The sequence below is a fragment of the Carya illinoinensis genome, chromosome 12 (genome assembly GCF_018687715.1).
Source record: "Carya illinoinensis cultivar Pawnee chromosome 12, C.illinoinensisPawnee_v1, whole genome shotgun sequence".
In the NCBI taxonomy this organism is placed as follows: domain Eukaryota; kingdom Viridiplantae; phylum Streptophyta; class Magnoliopsida; order Fagales; family Juglandaceae; genus Carya; species Carya illinoinensis.
Genome location: NC_056763.1, coordinates 25,828,533 through 25,852,885, shown reverse-complemented (window position 1 = coordinate 25,852,885; position 24,353 = coordinate 25,828,533). Strand labels below are relative to the sequence as shown.

The 24,353-nt window shown below is 34.0% G+C and overlaps 2 protein-coding genes across 5 annotated transcripts; both read right to left on the bottom strand.

The window, feature by feature from the left end:
• Positions 1–385: 385 nt before the first annotated feature.
• On the bottom strand, positions 386–3,805 carry LOC122290401 (CMP-sialic acid transporter 1-like). Its single transcript, XM_043098050.1, is given in 9 exon segments — positions 386–787; positions 790–882; positions 1,000–1,077; positions 1,359–1,545; positions 2,015–2,184; positions 2,644–2,722; positions 2,900–3,114; positions 3,230–3,313; positions 3,649–3,805. Coding segments are annotated over 9 exon segments (1,164 nt in total). The 5' UTR covers positions 3,700–3,805; the 3' UTR covers positions 386–580.
• Positions 3,806–4,217: 412 nt separating this feature from the next.
• LOC122289655 (protein SPA1-RELATED 2-like) lies at positions 4,218–12,735 on the bottom strand. 4 transcript variants are annotated; one of them, XM_043096841.1, is made up of 8 exons: positions 12,457–12,735; positions 10,251–11,782; positions 8,892–9,049; positions 7,784–8,621; positions 6,698–6,844; positions 5,844–6,161; positions 5,660–5,719; positions 4,218–5,406 (listed from the first exon to the last, which is right to left on the bottom strand). In XM_043096841.1, exons 2-8 carry the CDS (start codon positions 11,739–11,741, stop codon positions 5,215–5,217), a joined length of 3,204 nt encoding a protein of 1,067 aa, XP_042952775.1. In that variant the 5' UTR covers positions 11,742–11,782; positions 12,457–12,735; the 3' UTR covers positions 4,218–5,214. The 4 variants fall into 4 exon arrangements, with proteins under 4 accessions (XP_042952775.1, XP_042952773.1, XP_042952774.1 ...); XM_043096839.1 differs by having other exon boundaries at positions 10,251–11,874; positions 12,461–12,735; XM_043096840.1 differs by having other exon boundaries at positions 10,251–11,858; positions 12,461–12,735.
• Between the last annotated feature and the right edge of the window lie 11,618 nt (positions 12,736–24,353).

Genomic DNA, 24,353 nt, shown 5'->3' with positions numbered 1-24,353 from the left:
TAAAACCCAGCTGTGTGAATTTAAAATAGGCCTAGAAGACTCAAATGCAAAAGACAATTTAGACATATCCATCGATCTTGCCAGAATTGGATTTAAAAATAAATAAATAAATTGCAGGATATAGAAAATGAACAAAGCAGAACCAAAGAATCCTCGATAAGAGATTCTGATTCCCTAACAACTTCTTCAGTTAATCTATGATTAGCTTAAAGAATTCAAGTTGTAAAAACTTTTTGTTCATAAATATCCTTGAATATATTAGTTTGTTTCTCGTGCCTTTGGGGGAGTATAGCCAGCTTCTGGTGAGCACATGACAAAAAAGCATTCAGTTTCCTTGCACGGGACAAACATCAGGAATTTGTAGCCATTCTTTAATCATGATGAATGAAAAACGAAAAAGAAATTAGTGGAATTTAAATTTTGAACAAGATTATCAGTACATGGAGCTAAAAATAGTACTTTGAAAACAATCTACATGTCAGTCTGTTCACGTACATAATGGAATACATTTGTTCAGTCACAACTTGGATGGTAATTGTCGGCCGGGGGGATTGTTCTGTTCCCCTGAAGAACCCAGATGTCAACAGGGTGGTTTCCAACTACAGATGCTTCTCGAAGGACGTAGTGTGGTATCCCCTCTCCATATATTCCATAGATGGCAATTCATTAGTAAGTTAGTAGCCATTTCCAGTGGGCATCTGACAAAAGTTATCAGTTTCCTTGAACAAGAGAAACAACAGGAATCTGTTCTTGGTTCAACACAAACTTCTTTTAGACTTTCATAGGAGCTGCTTCAGTGGTTGATGGCAAATCCACCAGTATGTTTGGAGGGGCAAAATACATGTGTAGGGACATCATACAGATAATAATACCTAAGAAAAGCTGCAGTAAGACAAGAAAAGGTAAACATGAAAAAAAAGGATCAATAACCATGTAAAAGTACTGCTTGGCATGAGATATAGAGAAGAAATTTGGACTTTGAAATACATGGTTTTTTACCTGCAGTGCAGGCTTGAAATTGAAAAGGTATACAGATAAAACCATTGTAAGCAGCATGGCCATTGATGTGGAATACACCTGATTTTAGCGCATGTAAACAGCAGTAAAAATAAGAAAACACATTGAATGGTCAGCAAAAGTATATCATTGAAAATGTTATACAACTTAGCGTATAGGTACACTTGATTTGTATATTTACACCGGTAATAGGGTTCCCCAAGTAGAATGTGAGTAAAAGGCTATGTAAAAATTAAGGGGAAAAAACAAAGAAACTAATAAAATATTTCAGCGCTATGCATTTTCGGGTAACTTATATTTGTAATAAAAGCTTTGTAGAAAAGAAAAAAAAAAAAATTCACCTTCACAATATTGTCAGCATACTTCATCAACCATGAAACCAGCAAGCCTGTGGATCCAAGGTTTAATACAACCATCCAAGTTGTAATACTGTATCCATCAAAAATACGGTGCCACCAAGGACCATTCTCAAATCCACCCCTAAAATCATCTGCAAGAAGCCGTGCCATATTGAAAATTGCACCAAACCTGAGAAAGAAACATTATCCCAAAGTATACTGGGGCAGTAGAAACACTAGACTACAATCTACATATATATTTCTAAAAAGTAATCAAACGTTTTATTAAAAGAGTACAATCAAAATATAATTCAAGCATATGCCTTAAAAAAAGGAAACCTATCTCCCAAAAATATCATACAAGATAAATTGAGAAACTTCAATACAACTCATAATCCAATAGCTTCTCTTATTTAGATCTTAAAAGGACCATAAGCAGAGAAATGCTACCAATCTTCAATTTTTATTTTTTTTTGGTGTTTTTTTGGGGGGGGGGGGGGGGGGGGGGGGTGCGAGAATTACTTTTAAACATCCTTTAAGACTTCCAATTATGAAAGACTTCTGGGCTTCTGGGTGAGATATGCAATGGCAAATACTCAAGATTACAGATGATTATGCTATTGAATAATCAAGTTAATATGAGGATAAAAGATACCTACGTATATAATTGTACATTCTGCCAATACAAGCTATCATTGTTCTTCTTCATCAGAAATTCTGTGTAAACGCCTGCCAGTGCCGATAGACAAGCAGATAGAATCCCCAACATATACCCTTGGATTGGTGCTGAGAATAGAGAGTCACATGAAGCTTCTCCACAACCTTTAATCTACAACAGTTGGAACAATAAAATTTGGGCAAAAGGATCGGTCACTTTTATATAGACTTCTTTTTTCTTTCCTTTTTTAGTTTTAATAATTCACCATTTAAAGGAACAATAATAGCATAATTTCTCAACTACAAAAGAATACAGAGATGACCACCTAGTTCACTCCTTCAAATGCATCTAAAAAAAATTCTATTAAGGATTATCAAGGGTACAAATAATACATTCTATTAAGTGGATTCAGAATATGTAAGGTCCAGCATCTTATAATGAATGCCATAAAAACACCAGGCAGGAAGCTGCCACTCATTAATTTGAGTATGTTTCTGAATAAGCATGAAGATTGTTGTGCTAAAACATCAGATGATTAAAGACCAATAGTTCATGAAAATGTAAGACACCACAGTTTTAATTAAGAAACCAGCCTCAGTTGTAATATTCTATAAGTTAGAGTAATCAAACCTGGCTTGTGGTTGTTCCAACTGCTAATAGACAAATAGCCATCCATTGTATATTAGACAGCTTCCTCCTCAGGAATAGCCTAAGCATCATATAAAGTGATTCTTCAGTAAATTAACAAAAAGATGCTACAGTAAACAAAACATATATCCTAGTCAAAAAAGCAAAAGACTAAAGATTTACAGATAACAAACAGTACAGCAAAAATCACAAAAAGGAATCAGATAATACATGACCTCAAAAGGGACAATGTAGGCACCTGAATAATAAGGCAGTAGTCACAATCTTCAGATTACCCATAATCTGGTAGGTCGACGTATCCACGTAAGTTAATGTAGCAAATTGAACGTTGTTGTGAACTAGGTATATGACCGAAGGAATAGGAAATAACCGCACACTTTTCCAGTCCGTGGTCATCCTTGTAGAAGGCGATACCCGGCACTCTTGCCAAAGAAGTAAACTAGAAACCACTAGCTGGAATAATAAAAACAAGATTTAAAAAATATATATATATATTGTATATTAACTATTAAGGGCTTCTGATAGGGTGTAGCACAGCTAATCTAATACTTCAGTTTATGAAAAATACCTTAAAAACTTCTGCAAGAAATGGAACGGTTGCATAGTCATACAAATACCGTCCATTACTTTGAGAGAGTGTTGTCAAAATCCCCTGTCACATCCAGAAATATCAATCTCTAACACATTTGAATCGGGAAGATAACTCTTTCATTAGAATTCAATCAGTCAGCGTAAGCAAGTAAAATTAACCAAAATGTCAATTCATTTCCAATAAGCATCGTATCTAAATGAAATTGGTCGAAATTGCAATGAAAAATCCCAACAATCATAGTAATGAGGAGCAGTGAATGTATGGGATCTATACAATAGAAAAGGCAAGCAGGCAGCGTGGATGAAATTGTAGCAAATCGAGCATTGATTGGGTACATTACGTTGCATTAGATTCGAAGCTCAACAAAGAGGAGTTATGATTTTCTGGTTGCTGACCTGAGAGCTGGTGAGAATGGTAAGGAGCGCCGCAACGAAGTACCACTGCATCGTCTTCTACGTTCGCGGAGCGAGCATGTAACGCAGTCGTTTTTGTGGTTCTTGCAATCTATGGCTAGCTAGCTTAGCTTGCGACTGCAATGATGACACGGTCCATATTTTTTTAGTATTTCCAAAACCTTTTTTTTTTTTTTTTTTGCCCTTTTTTCTTAAAATTTTTTTTATTCTCTGTAGTGTAATATAGAACGAGTTCTTATTTTGATTTTTTTAATTTTAATTTTATTTTCTCAAGAGTAATACTATATATAATCATAAAGTATATAATTACTATACAATCGTTTTAAAAAAGAATAAAATCTATTATTAAAAATTAAAATTTTCATATAAATTTCTGATTTATTATTATTTTTTTCAAAATAATTATACAACACTTATACACTCACAACTGTAACTACTATTTATATTCTGTGTAATGTAAAGTTTCTGAATAAAATTTTTAATAAATCATATTTGATAAGGTGCTTCCATAATATGATTTGATTTCAAATATAACTTCTAAAATTTAAATCTTTCAAATAAAGAAGTGCATTGACATACTCTTCCTTCGAAGAAAAATTAATCACAAGTTTACAGAATTACAAAATAAGCCAAAAAGACATAACCAGGACATCCTGTCAGATCTTTGGAACAAAACTTTAAACATTTTTTTTTAATATCCTTGAATGTCCGAGCCAGCTTGCGCGCACCTCGACTAATCCCATGGGGTCTTGAAGTTAACGGCCAGATAAATCTTCAGTAGCCATAAGAGGAATCAAACTAATGATCATTGAAGAGCAAACACAAAACCTGACCAATTGAGCTACGCCTCACGGTTAACAAAACTTTAAACATACATCAATTTTTTAAAAAATTACAATAAAATTTCTCACTTTATGACATTAATTGTCAGCATCAACAACACTTCTGAGCTGTCTTTGAACAAACGACTCGTGTTAAAAAATGCAAGTCCTTCATCGAGAACTTATTTTTATGGACCGCAACGCACTCTGCATTTGTTCAGACGAGCAACTGCAAAAACTGATCGCTTATTGCGAAGCAATTAAATGCCCAACACATTCGCGCCTCAAATCCTCTAAATTTAGAAATTATCGTGAATTCTGTCCTGAATTCATGTTGATCTGGATGAATCATTTGACATTGTGAAGCTTGGGCCTCTTTCTATTAATGACAAGACGATGTCTGGTTTTACGCCTTTAATTTCTTATGCTCTGGTATCTCAATCTTCCAATGTGGAGATCTGGAATCGGTTGTCATAATTTCTGGCTGGCTTCTCTCCCAAGATTTTCTTGGGCTGGGATTCTGCCGAGTCGGTATTTCAAAGGAGTGAATCCCTTCACATGAACAGCTAGAGCCGAAGAATTCTTCAGATTCTCAGCTTCCCCATATAGATTTTATTATATGGTTTCAGCTTAGTAATAGTCCTCCTCCAGGAAAGCCTTGGGACTCAGGGCTTCGAAGAAGCCACCAAAGACTGCAACTCCTTGGTCTCAGACAGTCCACTTTTACTCAAACCAACTGCAACACTTTCATGCACCCACTAGAGGTGGCAGCAACTACCATATCTGATTTCCCTCTCCAACAGACACTTGAAACAAATTGTCCATTGTCTTCGTCGGTATCTTTTTCGGAGATAGGATCAATGGAGCCAAACTTGTGGGAAGTAATTGGCATAGGCAGAGACCTATGGTAAGCATAAACCTGAAAACAATGAGACCGCTTCAACTGATTAGACGATTCTATTATCTCATGCAAAAAATGTAGATATTGGGGACTTGAACAGCAGCTGGAAGCTTTTTTTAAAACTTCTTCAATTTCTACCGGGTACCAAATTTCCTTCGATTTACAAGAAAAGAGCACAAAAAAGGGGAAGGGAAAACAGAAAGGATGAAAGAAAAATCCTTTTTCCTTCATAAATCAATGAATGCATGCGACACCAGCAATGAATGCATACCTCATTTGTTTCTGAACCGCATGCTATGTAACCATCAGCAGTGGATAAACCCACAAAATTCTGAGGAAACAAATTTAATATTGAACCAACCAAGAAAAGGAAGCAAATGTCAGATTCTTAGTCAAAGCAAGATCTAATTAGAATCAAGAAACAAAGGTAGGTCATAGCATGTAAAAAAACTAACCTTCTCATTAGTATGCCCACGAAGTGTTAAGCTGCAAGCATTAGCGGACAGACCACTAGGACTGGTATTGTTGAGATCCCAAAGCTTTAATGTGTTATCAGTGGATGCAGAAACCAATGTTTGAGAGTCCAAAAATTTCACATAGCTGACAGCTTTTCCATGGCCAGCCAATACACACCAGGGGATTTTAGCAAACCGAAGGTCGAAGCAATAAGTTCGATAATCAGCAGACCCAAAGGCCAGCAAATGCGAGGAGTGAGCAGAGAACTGAACACAGCAGACATTTGCAATGTTCTTGATTGTATCTAAACAGTTTTTCTGCACAAGGAGCTCTATTGCATAAGACTTCCAAATATTTTCAAGCAGTGGTCAGAGCTACAATTAAATAATTCTAAAATGTGACATTATCTTCAAATGGGTCAAAGCAAAACTGTCGCCATCCATCAACCGACCAGCACATCTTGCCAATTGACCCAACAAAGGACAGTCCTTGCCATCTTATTCAATCTTTTTAAAAAAAAAAAAAAAATTCGAATCACAAGATTTCGTTTGTTGTTCACTATGTTCAATGAGTGGCATAAAGATGATCTTCTTGGAAATAAAGTAAATTTATCCAGAAAAAAAAGGAAAGAAATATAGTTCTTCAAAGATCAGCAATTTAATGAATACAACAAGCAAACTTCGCACTTCTTTAGCTTAAAGAACAGGATAAAATTAAATAAATCCCCTTTTTCTCATACTTTCACTAAAATTATTGAGATAATGAAATTCTAAGAACAACAGACCATGTATTTTGGTATCAATTTTCTTGTATTAATTTGGCAAAGAAAGAGAGTAAAAGAGAGCAATTATGCCTCACTAATGCTCCACAGTTTCACTGAACAATCATCACTTCCACTGGCCAGTTTTGTGGGATATACTCGAGAAAAGTCGACAGACCATGCCCTCTTTTCGTGCTCTTTGAACTGAGAAACCCCTTGACCGGTACTTGCATCCCATAACTGTAACTCAATCCAAGCAAATCATGTCATGAGCAACAAGGAAATTTAGTAAATGTCAAAGTAAGGGATATGCCAGGTTAAAACACCACGCATCAGGGAAGCCCACAAGAACCTCCAGTGTTCAAAATTAACTTGTAATATCATGGATTACCCAATAATGATGTATATTGTAGTATCAACCATCAATACAGAAATACTTAGACATAATCATCATCAATGAACAATTGCATACATGCACCCATACCCATCCTGAACATAATCTAAGCCTGTAATTTTACATATATAATCCATTCTTCCATAGAGTAAGTCTCAAAATTATGTACTGAGGATAAAAAGGATTAAAGAAGATGGTGTGCACACTGTTCATACCATCCATAGGGAGTATGTAAATTAATTGTATCTACTCCAATGAAATCTTAAGGTCTCATTGTTCAGGTTTTAGAAATTCTGGTCAGCCCTATTCAATGCAATAAAAAATTAATAAATATTAACAGAGGGAACTAGAATTAACAGAGGAAATCAGAGCACGAGCATGAACTATTAATAGAAAAAGATCCTTTAGGGGGATGTTTGGAAATTATTTTCATCCATCTCATCTCATTCCCAAACAAAACTCAAACACAAACACTTTCAAACTAATCATTACAACTTTTTCAAATTAATCATTACAACTTTCCCAAACTTTCAAACAAAAAACAATTCAATTTTTTCAAATCCCAAAATAAAAATCATATTAAAAAATTACATTCTAACAATATTTTAACTTTATAATATTTTTTTTCAATTTTTTCTCTATTTTCCTAAAACCCAAAAAATACTTAACTCAAACTATCTCACTACTATTCACAAACCATCTACTACTATTCACAAAATTCTCATCACATCTCATTCCCCAAGCATCCTAAGTCAATTCACAGTGAGACATGTAGATATGCGCACCTTCACTACACCATCATAATCAGTTGAAACCAGATAGTTCTTGATATAGTTGTTCCAGCAAACACAACTGAGCTTTGACTTATTTGACATCTCAATTGCTGGATAATGAATATCAGCAGAGTCATTAAAGAGTGCATTAAATTCGAATATCTTTATTTTCTTTGATATTCCAGCAGCAGCAAAATAATCCTCATCCCGGTCAAAACTGAGAGAACAAATGACATTTGCAGAAGTATTGAAATCACCATTTCTTAGTATCCCACATGCTTCAAACTTACTGAAACGAGCATACTTGCATAAACCATCAAAGAAGGCTCCTAAGTGATCAGTAGGAATCTGGTTTTCTTCATCTTTTTGGGCCAAATGCCAATTCTCACGAGTTCTCAATAAATCCTTATCTGGGCGTGATGTGGCATCATTTTCAGAGAGCTGAATTTTGGATCTCATGGAGAAGTAAGCACTTTCAAGCTGGTCAACATTCCTAGTCAACCCCGACTCATGGGTATTAGAGATAGGGGGTGATTGAGAAAGCACATCCAGACTTGAGGACTCTTTACAACAAAACCTATTCTCGTTTCTACAGATGGAGTCATCCTGAGAGTAAGAATGAACCAATGAGCTTCTTAAACTGCACCTCCTGTCAACCATTTTAATATCCTCTTCTAGGAAGCTAATGTCTTTTACTAAATTGGAAGCATGCTGCTGCTTGTGCTCTTTCAATGAGACAAGGAAATGCAATAGTAGTTCCGATTCAGCATCATCTTCATCAATGGATGATGATAATTCTTCTGCATGCACCTCCTCCACTCCATTAATCAATTCGGATTGTAGAATCTCCCTGTTAGAGACAGACAAATATCAATTCAGATAATTATGCCCACATACAGATCCAAGCTGAGCTCCAAAATTCAAAGTATTTGCATCAGCTTTATTATCAGCTCAACCCAACACTTTCTAATAGAAATTATTTTGATGAAATAAAAATCCAGTATCTTGTTCTGTTGTTCATCAGCTCAAGTGAAGGAAAATACACTTGGCATGCCTCATTCTCCATACCCAACGTTAACTGAATTTAATAGACTTCAACTTCAAAAAAGTTTCGTATTACCTGGTTGTTGGGCGCAATGAAGGTTCAGGATGAAGCAACCAAAGACAGAATCCAGCCTCCTTGGGATTTTCTGATAAAAAATTTGGGGGAAGAATTCTATAATGCAGATCTGACATTGCTGCGGCGCGCACTTTTTCAGAGTCAAAATGGCCAAGTAACTGAAAAAAAAAAAAAAAAAACCCATAACTCATAGGTATAACCAAACAAAAATAGACCAAAATAATGATTCCAGATCCTGAACATGGCACAAAGAGTTTTTCAATTGTGATAATGCTGGTTTTGAACTGTCATAGAGACAGATGAGTGGTAAGAAAAGATAAATTCATTTGTGCTGACTACCATAAAAGATGGGAAAATGTATAAAATTGTCTAAAATGGCTAGGTCTGTGTCACATGAAACAAGGATGACTAGGTACACCAATGCAAGTGATTCAAGTAGAGGGTGCCAAATTAGCATAGCAAAGCCTAATACAATGTGGGTGAGGAATAGCATTGATTTTGACAACCAGTGGGTGTAATTTAAACCTTTATGATATCAGATCAAGAGCAAGAGGTGCAGTAAAACTCTAAATTCCCAGAGCTACGTCTCCTACGGTACAAGGATCTCTTATTTCATAGCTCAAGTTCTTTGCAAACTAGAGCTGGATTGAATCAGAAGTTCATATCATAAAGATATCCACATTCTACAGCTGACTATGCAACAATAAAATTGATTAAAACAGCACTATGCAGATAAAATGCAAAGTTCCTTTGAGATTAAATATGAATAGTGGAACCAAAGGTATATTAACTTATTAAGAACTGGGAATTTCATATTTACTTCTTCTCATATGCTAAAAAAACCCTCATAAGCGCAAAAAAAAATTTCAAACTCAGCAGTACCTCAAATCACAAGTCAATACAGGGATACTAAACATAAATTGGTCACATATTCAGCATCATTTGCAAAACACAAACCAAACCACAGACATCAGCGGCTAAACATTACATTGTAAATCAATGCATCTATAGTTTTGAACACAAAATGAGCAACAAGTAAGTTTGGCTCTAGACAGACAAAACAAGCACTCAGACACGCATATAAGTCATCTCTTCCCCATACAGTCACCAGTTGAGAAAAGCAGTCTAGCTAGTTATGGATTTCCCCATTAATGCTTTCCAGAAATGATTGTGGTAGAGGTGAGCAATATCAAGCACCACATTATTTATGGACAAATGTATGTACTTCTGTATTTGTCTCTAGTAGACACAGTGTTCAACCCAATGGCGACAAGCATGTCTGGCTGGAGTTTGGAATTAGCAAAAATATAAAAGTTGAAATGGAAATTTCAAGTCATATAGTGGGAAAGAGCATCTCACCTCAAAAAGAAGAACGCCCAGACAGTAAATATTTGATGTAGTGCAGCCATCCTCAATGAGCTCCTCAGGACTTCTATACCACTTCACTTCCAACTGGTCACTTAAGAATGTCAAGTGCTGTTGACCTATAGAAGATCCACACGGGCCTCCAAACTTGGTCTGAGTCTCACATGCTGTATCTGCATTATCTTCACCATACTCATTACAAGAATCCCGTGGACAAGTGATAGTAATGCTTTTATCATATGCAGTTTCAAATTTGGAGCCAGATCTTGAAGGGAATTGATGCCACTGCCTAACGAAGTTCACATTCTCCTTAAACTTTTGCTTCTTACCATAGAAAGCAGCAGAGGAAGACATTACTTGCTCCGAATGCCGTTTTCTTACAAGTGAATTATCCAAGTGCAAAGTATTATGATCCACAACACCATCTAACATTTCTCTCTGGACAGGTGACCCACTGTACTTAACCTGATTCGATGGCAACAACCTGAAACAAGAAGGTCGTAGGTTCTTCAAGGAAATTCCTTGAGAGTGAGAATGATTCACCAAATCCACAATCTGTCTAAATATATGCAAGCACTTAACTTTACTTGCTTTGTGGCGTTCAACTTTCAGCCATTGTCTCAAACTGACTCCACCATGATCAGAACCACCAGGCCTGATCCCAGTAAAACCTTTGGGAGAAGGCATTTCAGCTTTCAAAGTCAAAGACTGCGATACATCAGAAGACACCATAGTACCACCGGCCATTTTCAAAATTTTATGATCTCTGGACTCAACATGAAAGCCATGAGGAGGCGGGCCTTTATGTATAATCCCTTTTCCTTTCAACGTCTGTTTAACAAAAAACTCAGAAAACCCTGATTTAGATATAATCTTCGTCCGGATACCTCCATTATTGTTTTCTGATGCCCCTTCATTTTCAGCATGCGGTAAATTTTCCATATTATCATTACAATCGTCACTCAATGGTTTTGGTGCCAATAATTCCGGACAAGCTCCGCACCCCATATCCTCCCAGAAACGTGACATTGTCTGACCATTGTCCCTATGTATTATGTCACCGTTTGAATTCCCACCTTTTGATCCACCTGCGAGCTGATAGAGATGCTGCCATTGATTCTGCCTAGTCCGCATTCTTTGTCGATTGGTTGATGTACCAATTATAGCTAAGTTTGAGCCATTGTAATTGGTCAATCTCAATTCTTCAACCATGATACCAGCATCATCAACTGAGCAAGGAGTGGCATGGGGGTGTTCTAATCCATTCGCATGATGTATACTCCTCTTTACATTCTTACCCTCTTGAACTGCAAATTCCTGGGGTGGGCTTTGGGAATAGTCACCCTCTCCATGTACAAACATTTGCCCAGATTCCAACGTGTTGCAGCTTTCAGGTTTTAGAGAATACTCACTCTCTTTGCTTTGGAGGTGTGCACCCTCTACTGCACCTAACCGGCTCACCTCATCGCCCACTCCTTCGTCCATGGTATCCACACTAACCTCACTCAGTCATAGCTGAGCTTTTACTGCACAAGGGACAGTCAAAACCAGATAAACTACAAATTAAATGCAGCTTTTCTTTCCAGTTCCTCCTCACAGCAACTGCTAGCATCATCGGCTAGAAGAATTATGAATATGAAGGCAAAGCCATATCAAATAAATTAAGAGAAAGCACTCCCATTTTATCATATAAAGATATGGACAACAATTAAGCATGCAAAAATAAAAAAATGAATAAAATCTTCACGATGAAAGCAACCAAAGCAATTAGCTCATCAGTCTCCTAATATCCTTGGTATAACACACGTACATATGCATCGTTAGGAAATAAAATACAATTACTAAAGATGAAGAGAACGGTCCGAAACAGGTAGAAGTATGAAAAATTAGCAATCAAAGTTTACATAATTCTGATAATAAAAAAATAGAGATAAACAATACAACCAAAAAAAAAAATCTCCTCGGATGCAATTGGTAGCCAACAAAACGCTAGAAAATAAAGCAAGTGTGCATATGTAAATTTCAGAATGAACTTATTTTAAGACCCCAACATTTAAATACAACACCAAACTATTTTAGCTCCCTTACTTTCTTCCATTTTCTCAGCAGCCAAAGCAGAGACGGTACAAAAGCAGTAAATGCATTAAAAGCAGGGGAACAAAAAAAAAAAAAAAACACTCTAATTTAACGCAGTGCTTACTGACGTTTCCAAAACGAAGCACCCCACCGCGACAGGTCGAGCTCTAGAGTTGTTCCAAAGGAGTACGAACGGCTAAGGATAAAACCGCATAAATTGTCGAAGACGAAAGCCCTAGTTGATCCTGAAGATGAAACTTGTAGATAACTATCTCACTTCAAACATTAGACTTCGTTTTTCAAAACCGTGTGATTTTTATTTTTGGACTCTACAAAACTGTTAATTTGTTAGACGGATTTTTCTTTGGTTCTTTGTCATGGGGTCGCTCACAATTTAGAGTGGAATGAGTTTTTTTATTTCGTACATTGTTATTTAAATATCATGAATATCAATAAATATATTTAGCAAAAATTCAAAATTTATTTTTTAAAACTTATAAACAAAGTTATAAAATATAAAATAATCATATTTATAGTCTCAATCAATCAGAGTGTCCGATTCTCGTGTATATCTTTTTAAATAATAAATAAATATAAAATTTGTATACAAACATTTTTAAGAGCATTTAATAATTAATAATAATTTTCAAAAAAAATTACTTTATTTTATTTTTTGTGACTCTGAATTATAAAGAAAATGATTTAATATAGAAGTACTATGAACGATGAAGAAAGAACCGGAGATGGACGGTCCACGTAGATGGAATACAACAGTATTGCTCGTGGTACATAGGAGGGGAGGGTGGTCATATCACGTGGCCTGATTGAGCGGCAGAGCCTGTCACGGCACTCAGCCATTGGTTTTCCTCCCGCCACCGAATCACGTGGTTTACTCAGAGAGTTAGGCCGTTTGCATAATAAAAGTGAATATTTTCACCTTTTATTTTTAAAGCGGCTGTTCGACATCATCATTTTTTCAACTCATTATCAGAATGACATTTTATTCTACTTACTTTTATATTAAAGTGGTGCCCACTAGTATAAATTCATATTTTTTTTTCCTTTTTTAATATATTTTAAAATATCTTTAAATATTTTTAAAAAGTAAAAAAGATATTAATACACTAAAAGTCAATTTTTTAATCATTAAATAATAAAAAATTAAATGATTCAACGATTAAAATAAAGGAACAAATTCACAACATATTAGCATTGTTCTTTATATTACATATATGTTGTATTTTATTTTATTTTTTTAATAAATATCAAGTGCATAATATAGAACAGCTTATGATAATTTTTCTTACTCAAAAACCGCATATTAAAATTATAAAAATTACAATTGGAGAGTGAAGGTAGAATACAGCCACGGCAACTCTTTATAGGCATCGCGCGGCTGGTGCTATATTCATCTGAATCCTCTTACCATTAAAGAAAAGTTTTATAAATTACGTATTTAATATTTATCATATTTTTATCTCACTATAATTAAAATGATATTGTTCACTAATCCTATAAATTTTCTTAAATAAAATTATACAAAAATAATGAAATTTTTCTTTGAAATTATTATTATTTTTTTAAAAGTATATTTTTAACATCTTTAATCATTTAAAAAAAGATATAATTTCACTAATAGTCAATTTCTTTAACCATTAAATAAACAAAAAAATTAAAAATAAAAAAAATAATAAAAAAGTGGTAGAAAGGTACTAAACCTATCATTATTTTTCTTAATATAATCCGACAAATGCACAATTGCAATCAAGAATAGACATTTGATTATTATTTTTAATTGGGACCGGTTTAGATATTAAATTTTAAATTATCTCATTTCATATAATCATTATATTTTTTATAAATTTTTAAATAAAATATAATAAATAATTTAATTTTTTTTAATTTTAAAATAAAATTAATATTAAATAAATATTTTATAATAATATTTTATTTAACTTTTAATCAAATATCTCATCACAAACTGTATGATCAAACGTCACCTCGTATTTTCTTTAAAGCACTTAGCATTTTGAGGACCATTTTCAAGTTGGTCAATAAAAGTTCTCAATCAACCGGTGCGGGCTGCAGTTTTGATTATATTATATGTGTTTTATTCCATTTTTAACCTTTCCTTTTCTGCAAATGATAACAAATTTGACGAGGGAGATACGAGGAGTACATTGACCATCTATTCCCCGAAGAAAATCAGACCACAAATCTCAAGATACTGGCCTACAAGTGAAAGAGGCTGCCTAGTCCTCTTGACGATGACTAGCATGGTTGCTTTTGTCACTGTGGCATTTCATGTATGTAAATACAACCTTTTCTATTTATATTTTAACTGGGTTTAAATGAAATAGTTTATCAGCTAGTCATTAGATTTTTCTGAAATTTGTAGGGAGAATGGTGGTTGAATTCCTCTACTGCACTTTGAACTGATTGTTGGGTATAGTTTTGGTGTAGCAATGAGTTCTGATAGTACAAACAACTGAAGATGGTTTTAGTAATGACGAAGTTGGATAGACGAAGGGGTGTTGACAAATAAATTTGATATTTGTTGCCCAGATGACTAACACAAGAGAGGGGGTGAATTGAGTTGTATTAAAAAAATTAACAATTATAAATCAAATATATAATATAAAATATAAACAAAATATGAAATAACAATAAATATAAGGAGTAAGGGTAAGAGAGAAGCAAACTCAGTATGTTAACGAGGTTCGGCCCCACTGCCTACGTCCTCGCCTCAAGCTACCCCTTGAGGATTCCCAAATTCACTATTCAACCTCCTTCAGGTGGAGATAGAAACTTATTACACCTTTGAACAACACCGCTACAAAGGATCTGTGTAGAACACCCTCTACACTTGCAATCACCTTACACGTGGTGATTCAACTATTCCCTGTGTAGAATACTTTCTACACACACAAGGGTTATACACACCCTTTTTCTGATACAAAAGCTGATAGTGGGTAGGTTATCAGAAAATACTCCTCAACGAGTGAAATAAGAACAATACAGCGCAAGCTATATCTCTCAAAATGAACAAAGATTAAGGCTCAATGTTTAGAGAAGAGAGAATGAAAGCTTTGAATGAATGTTGTATGCTCTTGGTGTTGTGAATGTGAAGCTCTCAAATGATCTATTTATAGGCATATGAGACTTCATATTCAAATTTAAAAAGATTCACATGTCAAAGACAACATCATTCACTTTTTCAAAAAATTCAAATAAAAGGTTCTTCTTTTTCAATTGTCAAAGACAACATCATTCACTTTTTCAAATAATTCAAATAAAAGGTTCTTCTTTCTCAATTGTCAAAGACAACATCATTCACTTTTTCAAAAAAATCAAACCTAATCTTTTACTTTTGGCATATGACAAAATGAGCACACTTTCATTTTCAAAAAATTCAAACCTAATCTTTTACTTTTTGTATAAGTCTAAAAAAGCATCAATCACTTTTGAAAATATTCAAATAAAACATGCACATGTGAAAGATGACAATCAATCATCTTTAATATTTTCAAAGTTCAACCCTTTAATCAAGGCATGCACATGCAAAAGATGACAATCAATCATCTTTCAAAATTTTCAAATTTAATTTTCAAAAATATTCATGCACATGTGGAAACTGTATTTTAATGCTTTATGATAAAATATTAATTTTGAGCATTAATCCTAATTTCGAATTTTGAAGAGATTTACAACATTACTCTATAATTTTAATGTGAACTTGTTCCCTTCTTGCTCATGCTTGTTTCCTTGATGTGCTTGACTCCATTGTGTAGACAACTTGAGCTTGAGACTTCTTTATTCTTTGAATTCATTTGTTATCATCAAAATCCATGTGTAGATTTATAATCACATGAAACTTGAAATCTTGAGTTCAACAATCTCCCCCTTTTTGATGATGACAAATATTTGATAGAACTTGAAACCTATATTAATACTTAAGCTCCCCCTGAAAATATGCGTTAGTTTTTCAAGCAAAAGTATAAATATAATTCTAAGCATATATAACAAGTTTAGCAATTTAAACAATGTTAATGTTCTAGTCTAACACTTCTCCCCCTTTTGGCATCATTAAAAAGGATCCGCAACAAGAAAATGGACTGAAGAAAATGATGCGTTTAATAGTCACTGTAGATAGTTGAAAAATGGAGCCGTCCGTGACCCGACAAGTGCTGCAAAGCCTCGAGGCCTAACTCTATGAATTTAATACGGCTGAAGATTTAAACAATCGCCTGATGTTGTTGACAAACGGGATTGAAGGCTCCGAGTTTCTATAAAAAAATGATCATTTTCATCTATCGGATGCCAAAAAAATAATCACTTCTTGACCTGAGTTCTGTTTTTCCACAACGATAGAATGGCTGAGCAATTCTCTTCCACTAATGTTCCAGACTTGAATCAGGAACCCTTGACGCATCAATCATCAATCTTCTCTCCTGAGGCCGTCAATACCATGATAGGAGCAGTGAACCGTTTTTCTAATAAGGCTGATTCTGAGATTATTGCAGAATCAAGAATGCTCAGTAATCAATATGCTGCCTCTGTTACGATCATGTCTCGAAGGTTAATGGCGAGGGTGAGTGAGATTGATCATCTTAACATGCAAATATCTGAGTTACGACAGAAGCTTGCTAATAAGGATAGTGAGAATAAAAGGATAAAGCAAGAAAACCAAGAGTTGAAAAAATTTGCAGATTGGTATGCTCATGATCTGCAACCACGAATAGAAGAGCTGGAACGAGAAAGGGTTCAGATACAAGGTCAACATCGGCAGATAACAGCAGAGGTTCATCGTTTACTAGAAAAATAGGGACAATCTACTGTTAATCTCGCTGGCTTAGTAAGAAAACTTTTGACAATGTGTGTCCAGCATATCTTGTATTTCTTTTGACTAAATAAGATTTGAAGAGAAAATAGTTTGTCTTATTCTTTATGCTATCTCTATAAAATCAGTCCTGAAGTTCATCTAATCCGCATCAAGTTTTCATCTCATCTCTATAACTCATCTGCATTCCTTCAGCATTCTCGTTTTAAGCCTTCTATTCTTTTCTCAATGGCTCATTCTTCTAACATTTCTCTAGATCCATCCATGAGGCATTCTGCATCTCAACCTCCTGTTCTTTCTGCAGCTACCATTGGTGCCATGTTGCAGCAAGAAAATAATAATCTGACTAATAAGTCAGATTCTGATGCTATTTATGACTTGGTGAGTCTTGAGACTCGCTACTCTTCCTCTATTGTGGCTTTTTCTCAGCGGCTACAAGCCAAAAATCACGAAGTTGAAAAGCTCAAAGAACAAATTGTTGTACTTCAACAAATTGTTCAAGAGTCTCACACAAGGGAAGGAATCATTCGGCAGAAGAATAAACAGTTGAAATCTTTATTAGATTCTTCATTCCGCTTGCCGGTTCCCATGAATAAGAATGACATGATATTGTATGAAGAGAATGAGCGTCTCAAACATGAGGCTAAGAATCTCAAATTTATGTAAAAGTATTAAAAAAAATCTATCTCTATTTTTATTGACTCTGGTCTATCTTTTAAGAGATATTCATAGCATGCATCATACCTATTTCTCTTCTGATCATACATAATCTATCTTCTGGTAAAGGTTTTGTGAAAATATCTGCTAACTGATCGTGTGTGTTTGTGAACTCTAACATTATATCACCTTTTTGCACATGATCTCGAAGAAAATGATACCTTATTTCAATATGCTTAGTTCTAGAATGTTGTATTGGGTTCTTTGAAAGATTTATAACACTTATATTATCACATTTGATTGAAATGTGATTATACATGAGTTTAAAATCTTCAAGTTGTTGCTTCATGTAGAGAACTTGAGCACAACAACTACCCGCAGCAACATATTCTGCCTCAGCAGTAGATAGTGCAACAGAATTTTGTTTTTTACTAAACCAGGAAACTAATGCATGACCTAAGAAATGGCATGCTCCACTAGTGCTTTTTCGATCTATTTTACAGCCAGCATAATCTGCATCTGTGTAGCTAATTAGATCGAAAGATGTGTGCTTAGGGTACCATAACCCTAGGTTAATTGTACCACTAAGATATCTAAGAATGCGCTTAACTGCAATTAAATGTGATTCTTTTGGAGATGATTGAAAACGTGCACATAAGCACACACTAAACATAATATCTGGTCTACTGGCTGTTAAATATAATAAGCTACCAATCATACCTCGATATATCTTCGAGTCAACTGGCTTACCGGATTCATCTTTATCAAGTTTAGTTGATGGGCTCATTGGTGTTCCAATTTCCTTAGCATTTTCCATCCCAAACTTCTTCAGTAATTCCTTAATATATTTTGATTGATTGATGAATGTCCCACTTTTTGCTTGCTTAATTTGCAATCCGAGAAAGAATGTAAGTTCACCCATCATGCTCATCTCAAATTCTTCCTGCATAGTCTTAGCAAAAACTTGACACATATTTTCATTAGTAGCACCGAATATTATATCATCAACATAAATCTGAATCAAAAGAATATCATCATTTTCATATTTAATGAAAAGAGTTGTGTCGATTTTTCCTCTTGAAAAACCTTTTTCAATCAAGAAACCACTGAGTCTCTCGTACCAAGCTCTAGGAGCTTGTTTAAGTCCATATAGTGCTTTTGTGAGTTTGAAAACATGATTTGGGGAAATATGATTTTTAAAACCTGGAGGTTGCTCAACATATACCTCTTCATTTATAAAACCATTTAAGAAAGCACTTTTAACATCCATTTGAAAAAGTTTGAAATCTTTATAACAAGCATATGCAAGTAGCATTCGAATAGCTTCTAATCTTGCGACAGGTGCATATGTCTCATCATAATCGATTCCTTCTTCTTGATTAAAACCTTGGGCTACAAGTCGAGCCTTATTTCTAGTAATGACTCCAGACTCATCTTTCTTGTTTCTAAAAACCCATTTTGTTCCAATAATAGTATAATTTTTGGGTCTAGGAACAAGTGTCCAAACATCATTTCTTTCAAATTGATTCAACTCTTCTTGCATAGCTAGAATCCAATATTCATCAAGAAGTGCGTCATCAATATTTTTGGGTTCAATTTGAGATAGAAAAGCAGTATGATTACAAATATTTCTAAGAGATGATCGAGTACTTACACCTTGTGAAGGTTCTCCCAAAATTTGTTCCACTGGATGATCTTTCACAAATTTCCACTGTTTGGTTGCATCTTGTATTAAATTTTGATGATCTTTCCTGATGGCTCCATGTTGAACTTCCTCTATTGCTTTCTCTTTGTTGAGATTGAAACTTTCTGTGTTATTTATACCTTCTATTTCTTCATCAATAGATTTCTTGGAGAGTGGAGAATTAGATTCATCAAATACTACATGCATAGATTCTTGTACAGTTAAAGTCTTTTTGTTGAATACTCTATAAGCTTTACTATTAGTAGAATACCCGAGAAAAATACCTTCATCAGATTTTGCATCAAACTTGCCTAAATTATCTCTGTCATTCAAAATAAAACATTTGCATCCAAATACATGAAAGTAACCAATGTTGGACTTTTTCTCATTCCAAAGCTCATAGGGGGTTTTATCTAATTTAGACCTTAACATAACTCTATTTATAACATAACATGCAGTACTTACCGCTTCGGCCCAAAAATAACTAGGCAAGTTGTTCTCATTGAGCATTGTTCTTGCCATCTCTTGAAGAGATCTATTTTTCCTCTCTACTACCCCATTTTGTTGAGGAGTTCGAGGAGCAGAAAAATTATGAATAAAACCGTTTTCATCACAAAATGTTTCAATATTTTTATTAACAAATTCTTTTCCCCTATCACTTCGGATACTTGAAATAGTATAGCCCTTTTCATTTTGAATTCTCTTGCATAACTTGATAAAGGCATTATGTGCCTCATCTTTATGAGCAAGAAAGATGACCCAAGTATATTTAGAGAAATCATCAACAATAACAAATGCATAATATTTTCCTCCTAGACTTGCAACTCTATTTGGTCCAAAAAGATCCATGTGTATCAGTTGCAATGGTCTAGTAGTGGAAATATGTTTCTTAGTTTTAAAAGAAGTTTTTGTTTGTTTACCAAATTGACATGCATCACAAATTTTGTCTTTAAGAAAATATGTTTTTGGTAAACCTCTCACAAGATCATTTTTTGAAAGTTTGGAAATAAGTTCCATGTTGGCATGACCTAATCTTTTATGCCATAACCAACTAGTTTCATTTTGAGCTGACAAGCAAATAGCATCTTGTGAGGTAATTTCTTCAAAATCAATTGTATAAACATTATTGTTTCTAAAAGCAATAAAACAAATATTACAATCATGATCATTCAAAATAATGCATTTATCCATTTTAAAAGTAACTGTAAATCCTTTATCACATAATTGACTTATGCTCAAAAGATTATGTTTTAAACCTTCAACAAGTAGAACATCTTCAATTATGAGAGAAGATTCATTACCAATTTTACCTATTCCCACGATCTTCCCTTTCAAGTTGTCTCCAAATGTCACGTGTCCTTCTTCTTTAGATCTAAGATCAAAGAACTTAGTCTTGTCTCCCGTCATGTGTCTTGAACATCCACTATCTAAAAACCACTTATTTTTGCTTGTGGATGACTTCATGCATACCTATAAAAACAATTAAAATGATTTTTCTTGGTACCCAAGTTCTTTGGGTCCTTTATTTATTAGTATTAGAAGAAACAAGATTTTTAGGTACCTATATGGCCCTAATAGTCATTGTATGATTTCTTCTAATAGGACAAGTATGATAATTATGACCATTTCTATTACAAAAATTACAAATAGCATGTGACATATATGAAAAACTTGAATGATTATAATAATATCCTTTTTTGACAAAATTATTTTTATGAAAAGAATTTTGAATATTAGTCTTTGAGGTAGAATGATTATCAAAGAAATTTTTATAAGGTTTGTATTTTTGTTTTGGCATATATCCCAAACCTGCCTTGTCAAAAACACATCTTTGACTACCAAGAAGTTTTTCAAAATTTCTTTTTCCATTCGTAAAGTTTTCAACAATATTTTCTAAATCGGTTTTCTTCTTATTCAATTCAAGATTTTCATCTTTCAAAATGATACTTTCTTTTCTTAAAATTTCAATTTCGTTTGTTAAAGAAGAATTTTTCTTTTTCAAAGCAGTATACTTGATACCCAATTTTTCAAATTCCTCATAAATCTCTTCTAAAACATTTTGCAATTCTTCATATGAAGGATTTTCAATATTATCAAGATTTGTTACCTCAATGTCATCTTTAGCCATAAGACAAAGATTTGCTGATTCTTCATTGCTTGCTTCACTATCTGAGCTACTTGAATCATCATCCCATGTAGCTTTCATTGCTTTCTTGCCCTTGTTTCGATCTTTCTTTAGCAGAGGACAATCTGGCTTGATATGACCAGGTTTATTGCATTTATAACAAATTAAAGTGTCGTTTTTACCTGAATCTTTCTTGGAAAACTTTTTGAAAGATTTCCTCGGAGGAGTTCTATTTTTCTTCAAGAACCTCTGAATTCTTCTTGTTATCATCGCAACCTCTTCATCTTTATCGTCATTTTCCTCATCTTCATCACTTTCACTTTCATGAGGAACAGCTTTAAGTGCTAAACTCTTCTTTGGCTTTCCTTCTTCTTCTCCTCTTTTCAATGTGTACTCATGGGTGATAAGTGACCCGATGAGTTCATTGACTTCGAGCTTCTTGAGGTCTCTAGCTTCAAGAATCGCTGTAACTTTTGATTCCCAACGTTTTGGTAAAGAGTTGAGAATTTTTCTTACTATCTCCACCTTGGAATAAACTTTGCCAAGAGCTGTCAAGCTGTTTATGATGTTAGTAAAACGAGTGTGCATACTAGAAATAGATTCATCATCATTCATCTTAAACATTTCATATTCATGAGTAAGAATATAAATTTTTGATTCCTTGACTTGCGAAGTTCCTTCATAAGTTACTTCCAAGTTATCCCAAATTTCCTTTGCCGTAGCGCAATTCATTATTCTATTAAACTCATTTCCATTAAGAGCATTATATAATAAATTCATAGCAGTTAAATTTAAAGTATAAAGTCTATCGTCTTCACGATCAAACTCTTCTTCTTCCTTTTTGACCTTTACTCCACCAACCACTTTTGTTGGAATATAAGGTCCATTTACAATACATTTCCATATTTCTCTACCTTGAGCTTGAAGAAATATTCTCATTCTAACTTTCCAGAATGAGTAATTATCTCCACAAAAGAGTGGAGGCCGACTACTAGATTGACCTTCACCAAATGAAGCTGCAATGTTAGCCATAAGATCTTAACTCAAAAGATAGTTAATCTTATAATAGAGCTCTCAGCTCTGATACCAATTGTTGCCCAGATGACTAACACAAGAGGGGGGGTGAATTGAGTTGTATTAAAAAAATTAACAATTATAAATCAAATATATAATATAAAATATAAACAAAATATGAAATAACAATAAATATAAGGAGTAAGGGTAAGAGAGAAGCAAACTCAGTATGTTAACGAGGTTCGGCCCCACTGCCTACGTCCTCGCCTCAAGCTACCCCTTGAGGATTCCCAAATTCACTATTCAACCTCCTTCAGGTGGAGATAGAAACCTATTACACCTTTGAACAACACCGCTACAAAGGATCTGTGTAGAACACCCTCTACACTTGCAATCACCTTACACGTGGTGATTCAACTATTCCCTGTGTAGAATACTTTCTACACACACAAGGGTTATACACACCCTTTTTTCTGATACAAAAGCTGATAGTGGGTAGGTTATCAGAAAACACTCCTCAACGAGTGAAATAAGAACAATACAGCGCAAGCTATATCTCTCAAAATGAACAAAGATTAAGGCTCAATGTTTAGAGAAGAGAGAATGAAAGCTTTGAATGAATGTTGTATGCTCTTGGTGTTGTGAATGTGAAGCTCTCAAATGATCTATTTATAGGCATATGAGACTTCATATTCAAATTTAAAAAGATTCACATGTCAAAGACAACATCATTCACTTTTTCAAAAAATTCAAATAAAAGGTTCTTCTTTTTCAATTGTCAAAGACAACATCATTCACTTTTTCAAAGAATTCAAATAAAAGGTTCTTCTTTCTCAATTGTCAAAGACAACATCATTCACTTTTTCAAAAAAAATCAAACCTAATCTTTTACTTTTGGCATATGACAAAATGAGCACACTTTCATTTTCAAAAAATTCAAACCTAATCTTTTACTTTTTATATAAGTCTAAAAAAGCATCAATCACTTTTGAAAATATTCAAATAAAACATGCACATGTGAAAGATGACAATCAATCATCTTTAAAATTTTCAAAGTTCAACCCTTTAATCAAGGCATGCACATGCAAAAGATGACAATCAATCATCTTTCAAAATTTTCAAATTTAATTTTCAAAAATATTCATGCACATGTGGAAAATGTATTTTAATGCTTTATGATAAAATATTAATTTTGAGCATTAATCCTAATTTCGAATTTTGAAGAGATTTACAACATTACTCTATAATTTTAATGTGAACTTGTTCCCTTCTTGCTCATGCTTGTTTCCTTGATGTGCTTGACTCCATTGTGTAGACAACTTGAGCTTGAGACTTCTTTATTCTTTGAATTCATTTGTTATCATCAAAATCCATGTGTAGATTTATAATCACATGAAACTTGAAATCTTGAGTTCAACAATATTATTTGTGAATAAGGTATTGGACATGTTTATAAACAATGTACAAATCACTCTTGTTGAATTGATTTTATGGAATGAATTAAACTCATAAATTTTTTTAAGAATGTCCATAATTTTTGTGGAGGACTAGATCTTCTTTTGTCTTAGTCCTAGTGCCATATATAGAGGGTTAAGATGGTAAGTATTCTTTTATTTCTTTAACTATTATTTCTAGAGATTGCATTTAATAAAAAGAAAAATGAAAAATGATATGTGGTGCATTCCCTTGTTAAGAGATTCA